The sequence below is a fragment of the Conger conger genome, chromosome 1 (genome assembly GCF_963514075.1).
Source record: "Conger conger chromosome 1, fConCon1.1, whole genome shotgun sequence".
Taxonomy (NCBI): Eukaryota; Metazoa; Chordata; class Actinopteri; order Anguilliformes; family Congridae; genus Conger; species Conger conger.
This window is the reverse complement of record NC_083760.1, coordinates 82,905,303-82,921,468: the sequence shown is the minus strand read 5'-3', so window position 1 is coordinate 82,921,468 and position 16,166 is coordinate 82,905,303. Positions and strand designations below refer to the sequence as shown.

General features: G+C 39.4%; 1 protein-coding gene across 4 annotated transcripts; it reads left to right on the top strand.

The window, feature by feature from the left end:
- The first annotated feature begins 1,436 nt into the window (after window positions 1-1,436).
- LOC133126851 (B-cell receptor CD22-like) lies at window positions 1,437-13,585 on the top strand. Of its 4 annotated transcripts, none has more exons than XM_061239293.1 (14): window positions 1,437-1,540; window positions 2,060-2,114; window positions 2,570-2,917; window positions 3,018-3,260; window positions 3,575-3,844; window positions 4,442-4,681; window positions 5,443-5,709; window positions 6,229-6,498; window positions 7,232-7,501; window positions 8,663-8,932; window positions 9,239-9,326; window positions 9,795-9,837; window positions 10,179-10,330; window positions 12,568-13,585. In XM_061239293.1, exons 2-14 carry the CDS (start codon window positions 2,072-2,074, stop codon window positions 12,632-12,634), a joined length of 2,571 nt encoding a protein of 856 aa, XP_061095277.1. In that variant the 5' UTR covers window positions 1,437-1,540; window positions 2,060-2,071; the 3' UTR covers window positions 12,635-13,585. The 4 variants fall into 4 exon arrangements, with proteins under 4 accessions (XP_061095277.1, XP_061095268.1, XP_061095295.1 ...); XM_061239284.1 differs by having other exon boundaries at window positions 9,792-9,837; XM_061239311.1 differs by lacking the exon at window positions 12,568-13,585 and having other exon boundaries at window positions 10,163-10,321.
- The last annotated feature ends 2,581 nt before the right edge of the window (window positions 13,586-16,166 follow it).

Genomic DNA, 16,166 nt, shown 5'->3' with positions numbered 1-16,166 from the left:
CTTGACTGTGCCTATGCACAACTATTTTGTATGGCTGTCAACCAATCAGTATTGAGTATTTTCCCAAGTTATTCACAGAGGTGAATTTATTGAAGGTACATGGTTTTTTTTCCTGCAGGATAATTATGCCATCAGCACTGTCATTTGCGTTTTAGTATTGGGCAATACATACACATCACTGGTAGCTAACCATTGGCAAGAGGGTGGCGTCCTGTTGCTGAACAAAACAACAAACTGTCTATATCTACTCCGATTCCCTGCTGTATTATTTTAGCTCCTTCGACTTTGTGCTTCGACTTTGACTTTGAATTATGCCGAACACGGCGAAATCCGACGCCTCTGCAGTTTATCAACAACCGACACAGATGGTCTACCGGTATCTCTCAGCAACAACACAGAGATTAGTGATTTACTGTGCTCCATAAACTTCCGTCTGTCTTCATTCGATGCCAGATTACCCCTTATTGAAGAGATCCATACAGAGTTCCAAGGATTAAGGGAGAGCTTGGAATTCAGCCCCTTCTTTGGTACGATGGCAAAAAAAATTAACAATAAAATAAAAATAATAATAGCTTAGAAGAACAGAATAAAACTAGAGATTCATGAAGCAATGGTAAAACATGCTGTTCTTGGCAAATTACCCTATAGATGGACCACAGATGAATGCAGTACATTTAATTTGCCTATAGATGGCGCAAATACTACAGTAAATCAATCAATCCTGTTCTCGGCCTACATTTCTCATCTCTTTTTTCTAAGAGCTTTTATGAAGCTAAATTAAAGTGGTTTGGGAAATGTTTTTGATATATGTTCCTGGACTTATGAGTGTTTACTACGGCTGATGCCTATCAGGCCTTTTACATTAGCTTTTTAGCATTAGCAACAGTTACTAGCAGATATCTAGCGGTAGCTGTAATTCTCAGTAGCAAAGCAGTCACAGCTGCTTTAGACATGTCACTGGAAGTATATTTTTACCCATTGCTATAGGATATCTCATATGAAGACAATGCTAATTTATCTAGAGATACTTAAAATGAACTGCAACTTAAACTTGAACAACAACTGTGTGATTTTCAGATCTGTGAAAGAAACAAAGGTCTTCCTTGAATGGATTCATGCACTTACTTATGTGCAATATCTGGAATTATGCTTCCAAAAATAAGTGCTTTCTATTCATTATATACATTTTAAACAACACGTAGCAACTTTTTTAATTGTCCTGGCTCATCTCAATCTCAGCAAGATTGAGAAGAGGTAGTGAGAATTAAGAATTTTCCAGCCTTGAAGGCGTCCATATGCAAAGCAAAGGACTGTGTTTAATTTCTTCAGCCATTTGTATCTGTGAAATGCCAAAAATAAGCATGACTTGAAAAGGGGGAAGTTAGTCCGACTTGTAGCAAGTTAAGCAGATTCTGCTTTTACATGTACTGGGATGCACTTCCTTCACTGTTACCTTCAGTCCTGCTGCTCTGTCAGTGAGGCTGTTCAATACTAATGACTCATTAGCAAACCACTGAGTACAGATCCACACTCTCAGCAGGTGAGTGTTTTATCTCGTTACTTAACTGAATCAAAATTATGTTCCAATATTTGTTATTGCAAGATGATTGAACTGGGATCAAATCTGAAAACAAAGTGCATTTTCTGGCCAGAAATTACTGCTGTTTATTCCAGACAACGATCATTCCTTCTGGAGTTGATTGTCTGGCTCTCGGCTGACTGAACTGCGCTCTTCATCGAAGCCTGCACATTTAGGGGCTTTATCAGCACAGTAACTCACTGTGTGTTCTTGTGAAGCATCTGTTATAATGAGGATATATAGAGTACTCACTGTGAGCTCTTGAGTAGCATCTGTTGCAATGAGGATACATAGAACACTGTGTGTTCTTGTGTAGCATATGTTACAACAAGGATATATAGAGTACTTACCATGTGTTCTTGTGTAGCATCTGTTACAATGAGGATATATGTACTCAGTGTTATTTCCTGTTCTTCATGTTTACAGTGTGAATAAGAATAATCATGACCTGTATATTTGTATTTGTATGAACATTTTCAGTCTGGTCCAGCCATGCTCTTCAAAACCGTATTGGTAATCCTCCTCTATGTGTCAGGTAAACGGTTTATGTGTCTCCAAATATGTTTTTGTTTTGGTTCCTTTCATTCTCACTGGCACAGGAATGCATATAATTTCCGTAATGTGCAGTATGGTCATTCGCTTTGAGCAGTGCAATTTCTCTTTTTCATCAGAAGAGAGAGAAATAGAAAAATAATGGATAAGAAGAGAGAATGGATAAGATGAAGTTTCTCGTCACACCTAGCTTTCAAAGTGAAATAGAGGCATAATGGAAATATCTTTGGTTTTACAGAATGATCAGAGCTGTTTACTGTATGCAATTATTGAAATTTTGGAGAAAAAGTTAGTTCCAGTTGTAAATACAGCTGATGCTTGTGAATTGAATCCATGAGCTGTAATGTTGTCTATACTCCTGTGTGTATGTGCATTTCTGAGCAGCGTGTGCGTGTGTGCGTGTGTGTGTGTGTGTGTGCGCATGTGTGTGTTTTTCAGGTGTTTGGGGCCAAAATGGATGGGGAGTTACTTACGCCCCTGAGACAATTTGTGGCTTAAAGGGGTCTTCAGTGGACATGCACTGCAGTTACTCATATCCTAAATCTCACTCAGTGCAGAAAACATTCTGGTTCATTCACCAGAACCCTACACAGGAGCCTAAGGACCTGTCCCTGGATCAAGAGTACTCTGACCGTGTGGAGTACCTTGGGAATCGTAACAATGACTGCACTTTTAGAATAAAACAACTGAGAGAAAGTGATTCAAAAACATATCACTTCAGATTCCTCACCTACAATGCTGATGGAAGATATTCTGGCGAACCTGGTGTCACATTGGATGTTACAGGTAACCAGTTTATGCCATAACCATAATTGTTCTCCCATAACTATGAGTGAAAGTTTGAGGAAGGGAGAGATGCCTGGTTACAGTATTCATTTGTTTGCAGCTCTACAGGTGATAATGTATCCTGACACAGTAACAGAGGGACAGAGTGTAACACTGACCTGTAGCACCACCTGCACTCTGACTGGCCTCCCAGCCTTCACCTGGTACAGGGACGGATCTCCTCTGTCCTTCACCACCCAGACACACCAGCTCACAGCCAGCAGTGAAGATAGAGGCAGATACTCCTGTGCTGTAAAAGGCTATAAGGATCTCCCCTCCCTTGTAGTGGCTCTTACTGTGAACTGTGAGTCCAAGACTTGTGTGTTTCACATTATTGTTGATGTTGCCCTCACTGTACAGTAGATTCCATTTTTCCAAAACCCACAGGTACCAAAGATGTCAGTGTTAATCAACAGTTAATTTGTGCAGATTATTCTGCAAGTAAATCTACAGGTCCAAGTTTGACAGCAACACAAAGTTATACTGACATGAATCATTTGGCGCAAAATCAGTATCTGAAACACTGAATATTTCCCAAGTTTGCATTGTACACTAAGTTTACAGTATATACAGTTCATGGGAAATATTTACAAGTCAATTTTCCAAACCCTCTTCCAGATCCGCCTAAGAGTGTTGCAGTATTAGTGAGTCCCTCTGCTGAAATAGAGGGGGGCAGTTCAGTGACTCTGACCTGCAGCAGTGATGCCAACCCACCAGTGAACAGCTACACCTGGTATCAGGATAATACTCGTCTACGGACAATATACGGACAGACAAACACCATTGCAAAATTCACATACAGTAATACTGGAGAGTACTTCTGCAAGGTGTGGAATGGTATTGGGACAGTCAGCTTTCCTCCTATACTCCTATATCTCAAATTGTTGTGTGAGTATTTCTGTTCTGCAATTTGAATGGTGTGGATGGGCAGCGTCTTCAGTGAAAACAGCTAATGCGTCTATTTCTGTTTGTGAAGCTAAATGGCACACACAGTGGTATGATAGTGCTTTCTCCACAGACCTCTGGTCTCTGTTTTACTAGCCTGTATACCTCCATTCCCTTCATAGTTGCATACTGTATCTACACAGAGTAATATTTCAATTTGTAATAAATTGAATTAAAGTAAATTATGTAGTTGCTCCCGAATATTGTCATTTCCATGACTATACCTGTGACTTTATTGTGTTTAATACTGTAGATAATATATTTCTGAGACATTATACACAATAATATTAGTGATAAATAAATTATTAAATAAATTGTTACATAAATCTGTTACATTCCATAAAATAGCAAAACTAATATTTATTCCTTTCGGTGACATTCCTCTTTGTGACAATCCACAGACAGAGACAATCCATGTCTCTGTCTGTTTTTGCTATTATTTATTTAACAAAACACATAACTGATTTTCACCTTGCTAGATATTCGACTGCAGTATTGAAGTGTGTTGAGTAAATTGTTTTTGGCTTTTTATCCACTCAGGTTTGAAGTTTAAAATAACGCCCAACTCATTTACAGAGGGAGAAATGGTGACACTGACCTGTGAAAACAACTGCCCTTACGGTTACAGAAGCAGCATTGAGTTCCGCAAAAATGGACAACGTCTATCGAAATATAACCCAAAAAAGTTCAGTGCCAGGAGTGAAGATGCAGGAAACTACTCCTGTGGTCTATCCTATTATAAGCATTCATCTTCCAATGTAGTGTTTCTCCAAGAGAAATGTGAGTACATGAGGTCAGACTCTTAATTCTTCTGCTTCTTCTTCTTAAAAACAAAAAAATGTAAAAATGTTTTGAGTAGGTGTCCTTTTTGTACAATTTTAGTAAACGAGAAGGAAGATATATTGTTTTTTTGCATATGTAGAAACATAAACTGGGATCATTGCCAGATAATCAAATATATTTACATATTAGTGTCACATTGGAAACGTCTGCTGTAAATAGTAAGTTGATTACCAAATTGGGCAGTGTCAAAATGAACAGCTGAAAGTGTATATGATGTATATGTATCAAATAAATAATGAGGCATACTTTGGAGAACAACTAAATAAGTACATCTATGAATGAATGATCTGAGATGCAGCAACATTATAAGAAGCCGTAAGGAGGAGGAATGTGGAGCATCATTTCTTCATTCTGTATGCTCAGCTTGGAGTTGTGTCCAGTGTGTCTCATACTGTACTGTATCTCCACCAGTCACTGACAGAGGCACTGTAAACAAACACATTTGGCCAAGTGTGACGGTGTGTGACCGTGTGTGTGCATGCACGTGTGCAGCCATGCATGTATGTATGTGTGTGTCTGACAGTGAATTACCATAGCAATACCTAAAATCCAAATGGCAAACATGTCTTCATTTCTGTACTTTAACCCCGATATGCTGGGGAAACTGAGGTTATGAACACTCTGAGGGTTTTCTTTAACTGAATTGAGAAAGTGTGACATTTATATAAAACTGCAGCAACTATTATTTTCTCTTTCAGATCCTCCTCAGGGCACCACAGTGTCAGTCTCTGGTGAAATAGTGGAGGGCAGTTCAGTGACTCTGACCTGCAGCAGCGATGCCAACCCACCAGTGAACAGATACACCTGGTTGAAGGGGAATAGAGCTGTATCCTCAGAGACAGAAGGACCAGAGGCAAGCTACACCATTAAACACATCACACAGCAGGATGCTGGAGAGTACTACTGTGAGGCAAGGAATTGGATTGGGACATACAGATCTCCTCCAAAACTTCTCGATGTGCAGTGTGAGTATATCAGTGTAGTCTATTTCAGCTTCAGAGAGAAGTCAGTAGCCTGTGGGTGAGTTCACAACAGTAAAAAAACTGACTAATTCAGTTAAACTGGATAATGGAGGAGAAAGTGTGTGAAGATGTAAAGGCATTCATATGCAATGATGGGTAAACCAGATCATACAGTCATAGACAATCTTAATTATCACATTTGTAGTCATGAGTTTGCACAGGCCAGATTCAGCTCCAACATGTAGGTGTTGATGTACATTAAAACTAAGGTGATTTTAATGAACAATGCAAACAGGGTTGTTTGTTTCTTTTTCTGTTTTAACAATCTGTATTTATCAGCATAGAGGCCTGAAACATGGTAAAATTGTAACAAATCCTTTTATCTCAATACTACTATTTTTGAAATCCTGCCAATCTCTGTTTTTTTTTAATTTTTTTACCAAGAACCAGGAACAGTAAATGGCTGTGCAGCTGTTTGAGATACAACGCAGTGAAAATGTAGTTTTTTTCTATTGATTATAGATTCTCCCAAGAACACCTCAATATCAGTGAGCCACTCTGGTGAAATAATGGAGGGCAGTTCAGTGAATCTGACCTGCAGCAGCGATGCCAACCCACCAGTGCAGAACTACACCTGGTTTAAGAAGAATAAAACTAGAGTCTGGCAGGCAGGATCAGGACAGAGTCTGAACTTTCCTTATCTTCAATCCTGGAACAGAGGATGGTACTACTGTGTGTCAGAGAACAAGCATGGAGCTAAGAACTCCGCTGCTGTGTCTTTGAAGGTTTACTGTAAGTATTTTATTTTATCTAAGATATCCTTATTAGATACAGTTATGGTTCTAGATCTTTCGACAATATCTAATATTATAAATGACCTGAACCTGAAGCACAATTAGTTTTGTAATAATCCAAAACACAAAAGTCCACATCTAATTTACATCTGAGAAGAATCAAAAATAGCATTTTGGAGTGGTCCAGTCAAAGTCCTGATTTGGCTCGAATAGAGATGTTGTGGCAGAAACTTGAAAGAGGAGTTCACGCTTAAAGACCTATAAATCTGTCCCTATTAAAGCAGAAGAGTGGGTTAAAATTCCTCCACAGTGATGTGAAAAATTGATATCAAATTAAAGAAAGTGTTTGGTGGTGAAACCAGTTATTACATTTAAGGGGCCAATTACTTTTTCACAGGGGTGACCTGGATGTTTTTTAATTAAATCAAATCAATGAAACAATGATTTAAAAAAATGTGTTTTGTGTTTACGCCGGTTCTCTTTGTCTAATATTACATTGTGAAACCATTCAGTGTATAGAATATGCAATAAGAGAGGAAATCAGGGAGGGTGCCAATACCTTTCACAAAAAAAGAACAGTGAAGAACAGTGCAGCGTTTTAACTCAATATTGAGGACTTGGGTTTGTGAGCATCTCCAATGTACTGTATGAAATAATTATGTTGTTAAGATATGAAAACTTTAGTGGATAGTGGAGTCATAGTTCACATAGAAATCCTAATTCTGTTTCAGATGCTCCTAAGAACACCTCAGTATCTTTGAGCCCCTCTGGTGAAATAATGGAGGGAATTTCAGTGACTCTGACCTGCAGCAGCGATGCCAACCCACCAGTGCAGAACTACACCTGGTTTAAAAAGAATAGAGCTGTATCCTCATGGAGAAAATCTGGATTGAATCACAGCATAACTAACATCGTCTCTCAGGAGAGTGGACAGTACTACTGTGAGGTGCAGAACCAGCTTGGAACTCAGAACTCTACTACTGAGACCATAAACGTTCAGTGTGAGTACCGTCAGTTGTCTCTGTTGTGTGTGCTTCTACACACCTATATATTCACACCAGTATCCAGAACTCTAACATTTAGATGTCATGTAGCTGACCTGCAACAGTTACAGTATATATGGAAGGAATCGACAGAGAAAGAGACTAGATTTTGAAGGAAGGTTGATACCCTGTCCATATCTTGATACCTTGATGTCACCTGTCTGTGCTGGCTAAGCCTAACTCAATGCAAATAATGCCTGCTGTGTATCAGAGCAATGACTGTCAGGTTCAGTCCATTTTTCAGCATCTTCCAAGTTGTTCATTGTGGAGCCATGTGTCCACACTTTCATTATTGATTCGCTGCAGTCTTTGATCAGTGAAACCTTTTTTTATTTTACCTCTTCATGTAATCATTTGGGCGGCACGGATGGTGCAGTGGGTAGCACTGCCGCCTCACAGCAAGGAGGTCCTGGGTTCGAATCCCCGTCGGCCGGTGGCTCTCTGTGCTGAGTTTGCATGTCCTCCCCGTGTCTGCGTGGGTTTCCTCCGGGTACTCTGGTTTCCTCCCACAGTCCAAAGACATGCAGGTTTGGCTGATTGGAGAGTCTAAATTGCCCATAGGTATGAGTGTGTGAGTGAATGGTGTGTGTGCCCTGCGATGGACTAGCGACCTGTCCAGGGTGTATTCCTGCCTTTCGCCCAATGTATGCTAGAATAGGCTCCAGCCCCCTACATACTGTGGCTTAAACAAGTAAATAATCCAAACGAGTCAATTAAAAAAATTAAAAGCGAAAATTCTGGGGCGTTTGGAAAGAAATCCAGCAAAAGCCTACATTGGGGTCCCCAGGACCACTATGAACATGAAAATGCAGACAGGTAGACACTGAAAAACTGCAAAATTCACTGCTTTTGCTAGATGAACGCTTCACTGAAAGAAAGCGATAGCTTATTCTCTTCTGTGCTTCATTTCTGCACCCGATTTCCTTTTAAATTAAACTCATATACTGTAGATATTATACAGGACTGTATATGTGCAATATTTAGTATAACTGTGCATGTTGTTCCTAAAGCTCATTTCAGTTAATATGTACAGGTAGATAATGTGAGAAAATGGTAATGCAGCTGTTTGCCTAAAGTGTGAAATAGTTGGAATTTAAGATATTTTTCCATTGATTTCAGATCCTCCCAAGAATACCTCAGTATCAGTGAGCCCCTCTGGTGAAATAGTGGAGGGCAGTTCAGTGATTCTGACCTGCAGCAGCGATGCCAACCCACCAGTGCAGAACTACACCTGGTTTAAGAAGAATGAAACTGGAGTCTGGCAGGCAGGATCAGGACAGAGTCTGACGCTTTCTAACTTTGAATCCTGGAACAGTGGACACTACTACTGTTTGTCACAGAACAAACATGGAGCTCAGAACTCTACTGCTCTACTGGCCACAGCGCAAGGTAATGCCAGAACATATCTGATATGATATTTCATAGGATACTCATCATGATCCCAAGGCTACAATGCAATGCTAACCGTGATAGTGAGACTACAATTTGAACAGTCGGATCACCATATATATGATCGAGCAGCATCTCTTAAAGTGTCAGGACATCAGCCTTGCTTAAAATCCAGACATGCACTAAACCCTGGTTGGCTTTGAGGGTATATTCAGACATTTATTACTTTCCATTGACAGACCTTGGTGAAGTGTGAAATTCAAAATGATTTAACTGACACTGGTCCATCTCTCTGACTTTGTTTAGGAGGTCAGACTGTGGCTGTGGCTGTGCCTGCAGCTGTGGGAGTCGGTGCCATTGTGGCTCTTGTGTTTCTTGGTGTTGTCTGGGTGAGGTACGTGACTGGAAATGTGTCACTGTTCACAGTCCACTGGCTAAAACTAGCATATTTCTGTAGAATGATGTTGTCATATGCTAATTACATTGCCTCATGCTGATGCCATAGTCCCCCTCTGCCGTCTGATTAGTGCTTAGATCTCTGTCTCATCAGTCATTTGGGGTTATTTTACTGAAACGTTGAATAAAGAGACAAAACAGCACATGAGTGCATGAGTGCAGGCTCATTTCCAGTGATGACATTTGAATAATAAAAAATACTGGCGGCCCTTTTGCCTTACACATCGTCAAACAAATTAAAAATGCTACTTGCACCAGAAGGTGTTTCTCTGAAGATAGTTTTGCTCTGCAGATAGATCCAGATAGTTTTACTCTGAAGATTGATCCAAATAGTTTTACTCTGCAGATAGGTCCAGATAGTTTTGCTCTGCAGATTGATCCATTTTCCTTTTTTTAAATTAAGCAGGAGAAGAACAAGTGAGACAGGGCACACAGAAGGGGACAGGGAGGTAAGTCAATCAAAAAACATATTTCAGACATAATATATATTACATGAGGCCTGCTCCATCAAAATCACTCCTATTGGCCCCAAAGCATATTTTCATCTCTCTACACCAGATATCAAGGGAGCCCTGTCCCGTTTCATTTTGAATGCCACCAAACTATGAGGCTGGGCTAACGAAACTCCAGGGCTATAACTTGTCATCTTATGCATAAACCCTTTAAAACTAAATTTTTTACGCTGAACATTTGATATTAAGATGTACAGACCATGACAGCAAAAACATGTAGCTACGAATGCAGCTGATGTGGTTGTTTGTGACTGGTGAACAGTTCCTCTGCCCTGTAGGGGAATAAAGGCCCCATTTATGGCAACGTCTCTGGGACGCCAATGAGTCATAACCAGGAAGAGCTTCTATACTCCACTGTGTGCTGCCCTCAGAGTGAGGATGAGGTTCAGTACGCCAGCGTCCAGTTCCTCCCCTCCGGTGCTGGCCCCAGGTGAGAATAACCCACCACTACACCACCTGTGCTGTCTGTCGCTGTGTCCACCCTTCTGTTGCTGCATATCTCTCCAGCAGATTTTTATCACAGACAGCTCTCTGACTGGAGCCTATGAGAGGCTTCTTCAGAGTCAGCAGGAGAAGGAGCCTCACTGGATAGACCAGAGGGTCTCAGTGGGGGAAACCTGAGATGGCTGTCCCCTGGAAAAGCATAAAATTCAAACAAGTGTTGAGATTCCAACCATAGTATGCACATATGTTATACTTAAGTCAGCATGTACAAAAAATGAATGGTACAAAAGCAAATGACATATGTAATGTAATAATGCAGGGCTTCAAGATTTTCTTGCTTTAAGCCCCGGCTTTAAGGCGACATTGGCTCAGGAGCTAGGAACGGTCATCTGGCAGTCGGAGGGTTGCCGGTTCGATCCTGCCCTGGGTGTGTCGAAGTGTCCCTGAGCAAGACACCTAACCTGCAATTGCTCCTGATGAGCTGGTTGGTGCCTTGCATGGCAGCCAATCACCGTTGGTGTGTGAATGGGTAAATGTGAGGGCGGCCTGTAACGTAGTGGTTAAGGCGCATGACTGGGACCCCCAAGGTTGGTGGTTTGAATCCCAGTGTAGCCACAATAAGATCCACACAGCCGTTGGGACCTTAACCCTGCATTGCTCCAGGGTGGATTGTCCTCTGCTTAGTCTAATCAACTATACGTCACTCTGGATAAGAGCATCTGCCAAATGCCAATAATGTAATGTAAATGTAATAAATGAGAAGCATCAATTGTACAGCTCTTTGGATGAAGGCGCTATATAAACCATTTAATACAAATCTGTAACACCTGGTCATGTAAGCATTTACTAAACAGATACTGGAAACGAATGACAAAATAGTATCTCAGAGACTCCAAAACATCTGAGTCCATCTGTTACAGCTCATCACGTCAAGCACAGAAGAAAATATTAACCTTCTAAGACATGGCAATTCTATTATTTCCCCTGTAGTGAACATGCATCTCTGCTCTTAATGGCAAGAGCCATATCTCCTGTGTGATGCAGGGCTGGAGGTGGCCACTGCTCATGTGGTGATCATTACATTACATTACATAACTGGCATTTGGCAGACTCTCTTATCCAGAGCGACGTACAGTTAATGAGACTAAGCAGGAGACAATCCTCCCCTGGAGCAATGCAAGGTTAAGGGCCTTGCTCAAGGGCCCAACGGCTGTGCGGATCTTATTGTGGCTACACCGGGATTAGAGCCACCAACCATGTGGGTCCCAGTCCTTTACCTTAACCACTACGCTACAGGCTGCTCAGACAGCAGAACTCAAAGAAAGGGTTTAAAGCCGTTTAGTTTTCCAAAAATGGAACAAAAGTATAGGCAATACTGGAAGCCCAAACCTCTGAAGGAAAATAAGGGACAAAATTATTGAAATGAACTCTCCCATGCAGCAGTTCACACCACTCAGCTTCCAACCCACTTTGATTAGTATGAGCTGAATACAAGAAATACATTATTTTTTGTTCAAATCAATGCATTTTGTCATAAACCTTTGTCAGCATGGCAAAATGTACTGGGTAAAGGACAATACTTATCCATAACATGCAAACACATCCAAAATCACATGTATATGAAAAGGGTAAGAAGTCAAGAACCAAAGGCTCTTCCTATGTATACTTTTTAAAAATGAACCATAAATATCGCAACACAGGTAATTAGCCGCAAGTAGGATTCAGCAAACATTCAAGGTGCTATTTTACCCAAATTAGCTGAATTATCTCGGAATTTGCATTACATTGTGGGATTGAAAGGCCTAATTTAATTGAGCTTTTTTCTCTAGTTCCTGAAAAAACACACACTCATCTGTACAAAATTGTTCAATAATATTTACAGATGACATGATTTGATAATTGTTGTAATTGTTGAAAGCTAGTTGGTGGTTTTAGATATTTTTATTGTTGTTGTTGTTGTACACTTTTTGGTACTGCAAACGGTATTGCAAGATTTGGCTTGTTTGTTTGAGAACATTCATATTTTGGTTGTTTGTTTGATGCTGTCCAAAGTTCAAATATATAAAATATTTGTCTGAAGCAGAATTCCTGAGGGTACTTCTGTAGCTGAACTTCATGTAGCACATTGTGCCTGAAGGAGACAACGGCTCAGCGTTGTCTTGATTAAATATGATACTGTCTGTGACTTTAATAGAGTCTAAATCAGCTGCTTCCTCCTTGCAGGCCACCAGCATCGACAGTGACGGAAGAATGCGTTCTCTACAGCACAGTTCAAAAACATCAAACATGAAAATAAAGCGTCCACATCTCTCATTTCACAAACCTTGGACCGACGCTGGTTATGCAGTGTGCATATGGATACAGTATCTCTTTTAATGTGCGAGCATTTCCTGTGTTTTAATAAGCAAATATTCTGTCTGGATAGCAATCCTTAAGCATCAACATCCTTCGCTTGGAATCAACCAAACATGTACCTGATGACATACCTTATGACTAAAATAATTGATTATAAGATTGAAAAATATTTTTTAATTTTTTAATTTTTAATTTATTAGTTTATTTGTCAGGGACAATGCAGAGATAATTCTAACAGGTTACAATAGCATGACACAGATGTGTTGCATCTAGTCTTTCTAGCCAAGGCTAATTAGCAATCCCTGTTCTTTTTTTAAGCTTTTCTTCTTAAAAATGGTCATCAAATATCATCATTACCAAAAGTACTTTAGTCAAAGTGAGCACATAGTAAATAGTGACATAGCAGGTGAATGCAGGTGATTCAGGATTTGATGAGCAGACATACTATCTGAGTGACATATAAGGGAAGAAACCGCTCCAGTCGTCACACTGGAGATCAGACTCAGACTCTTTCAGGGACTGTTTACCTCTCTACTATCCCCTTTTCCCCCAATTTGCTCATGAACTTATGAACTCAGGTCACATGATGGTCCTTTGACATTCTTTCAACAGTATATCTATTGTATGTCTATATATTGTACACAAAGTATGATAAAGATGCCATTTTATTTCTGTTCAAGAGTTCAAGAGTGGTGATCCCCTAATGAACCCCTGACCACAGAACCTCTTAGCTAAATGTAACTTGTTGCATCGAAGATATTCAGTGGATTGCAAAGCTTTTTATTTGTACATTTAACCTTAGCTATTGGTTTTTAACCTATGATATGATAACCTTTATTATCTCTAAGAAAATATTCAAGAGTAATGGATCTGCTGCAATACATACTCACAGCTTACATTTAAGAAATAGTATATATATATATATATATATATATATATATATATATATATATATATACAGTACTATAAAAGAACACATTTGAGATTTCCAAATATTCATTTTCCAGAGATATTTTTGTATTTCATTTTAAAAAGTAACTTGTTACTGTAAGCAATTGATTACTTTTTACATAAAAACTTGATCAAGGCTGTCTGAGATCAGAGGCAAGGAACCAACCAAAGTCTGCAGAGTTACTGTGGCAAGCTGATTGTCCACTGCAGGACAGCGTTGGCTATCTAAGAGAAGGGATGCAGGTTTAACGCCAAAGGGTGGTCACAAAAAATATTGATTTGATTCAGTTTTTAACTATTCTGCCAAATTACTAAAATGTAGTGTGTAAGGGTAATTTTCTTAATTGATTCTTAATTGACAATGTGTGTTAACATAAAGACAATCACGTGATTACAAATAACCTTTCAGTGATAATCCTTATTACTATTAGACCACTTTCCGAATTAACTGCTTACGATGAGTCCTTCTCTGTCTCTCTCCAGCAGACAGACACAGTATTCAGAAGACAAAATACTGATAAATGTTCGTGGCCAGCTTCATGTCTTTTTGTTTTGGTAAAACCCCCCCTTTGGGAAAAGTGTGTATAAGAGTCTTACTGTGTCTGATGCAAATCAGAAAGCCAGTAAGCTTTCTCACTTTCTGTCATTTCTTTGCAAATAAATACGAAAGTTAAAGAATAGCTATTGTTGTGTATTTACTGGATCTGTTACATCAGACGATGCTCACCTGTGAAATGTTAAGAAGGGCATTTTTCCCTAACAAGTGTAAAATGTATAGTACGTTTATTTAGGACCTTTCATTTAATTATTTTGGAAAGAATCGTATCTGTACAGAATGTTATACAGGTGCCTTTTGTACAGTACTGTATATTTACACCTTTCCTATCATTTCATAACTTCACACACTAACTCCACATATAGACTCAATGAACACTTTATTAGGTATTTATTTGACTTAGTTTTAGACTTTTGGTATTCTGCTGCCATAGCCTATCCACTTAGAGGTTTGATGAGTAGTGAGTTCAGAGAGGCTGTTCTGCATACCACTGTTGTAATGTGTGGTTATTTGCGTGACTGTCACCTTCCTGACAGCTTGGACCAGTCTGGCCTTTCTCCACAGACCCATCTCATTATCAAGCTGTTTTTGCCCACAGAACTGCTGCTCACTGGATGTTCTTTTTGCTTTTCACAGCATTCTCTGCAAACCATAGAGAGTGTTATTTGTGAAAATCCCTGGAGATCAACACTGAGAATATCTGAGATATTCAAACCACGCTGTCTAGCACCAACAATCATTCCATGGTCATAGTCACTTACATCACATTTCCTCTCCATTTCTTCCAGACATGTGGTCTGAAAAACAGCTGAACCTCTTGACCATGTCTGCATGCGTTTACTCATTTAGTGGCTGCCAAATGATTGGCTGATTAAATATTTGCATTAACAAGCTGGTGTCCAGCACAACCTAATAATGTACTCAGAGAGTGTATACTCCAATATATTGCACCTTACTACCATTTCATACCAAGTATATTGCACTTCTAAAAGCACATTTTCCATCATAGAGATTAGTGATTTACTGTGCTCCATAAATCTTCATTCGATGCCAGATTATCCCTTATTGAAGAGATCCATACAGAGTTCCAAGGATTAAGCGAGAGCCTGGAATTCAGCCCCTTCTTTGGTATGATGGCAAAAAAAAAAAAAAAAAAAAAAAAAAAAAAAATAGCTAAGAAGAACAGAATAAAACTAGAGATTCATGGAGCAATGGTAAAACATGCTGTTCTTGGCAAATTACCCTATAGATGGACCACAGATGAATGCAGTACATTTAATTTGCCTATAGATGGCGCAAATACTCGGCCTACATTTCTCATATCTTCATTCTAAGAGCTTTTATGAAGCTAAATTAAAGTGGTTTGGGAAATATTTTTGATATAGGGTTCCTGGACTTATGAGTGTTTACTACGGCTGATGCCTATAAAAGGCTGAGGCCTTTTACTTTTGCTTTTTAGCATTAGCAACAGTTACTAGCAGATATCTAGCGGTAGCTGTAATTCTCAGTAGCAAAGCAGTCACAGCTGTTTCGCTTTAGACATGTCACTGGAAGTATATTTTTACCCATTGCTATACGATATCTCATATGAAGACAATGTTAATTCATCTAGAGATACTTAAAATTAACTGAAGCTTAAACTTGAACAACTACGGTGTGATGTTCAGATCTGTGAAAGAAACAAAGGTCTCCCTTGCATGGATTCATGCACTTACTTATGTGCAATATCTGGAATTATGCTTCCAAAAATAAGGGCTTTTCATTCATTATATACATTTTAAACAACACATAGCAACGTTTTTCATTGTCCTGGCTCATCTCAATCTCAGCAAGATTGAGAAGAGGTAGTGAGAATTGAGAATTACCCAGCCTTGAAGGCGTCCATATGCAAAGCAAAGGACTGTTTAATTTCTTCAGCCATTTGTATCTGTGAAATGCCAAAAATAAGCATGACTTGAAA

Coding starts and splice junctions, on each gene's coding strand:
- LOC133126851 (XM_061239284.1), top strand. CDS start 2,072: ATGCTCTTCAAAACCGTATTGGTAATCCTCCTCTATGTGTCAG. Junction 3,261..3,574: donor AGTGGCTCTTACTGTGAACT/GTGAGTCCAAGA, acceptor ACCCTCTTCCAG/ATCCGCCTAAGAGTGTTGCA. Junction 10,331..12,567: donor CCCTCCGGTGCTGGCCCCAG/GTGAGAATAACC, acceptor TCCTCCTTGCAG/GCCACCAGCATCGACAGTGA.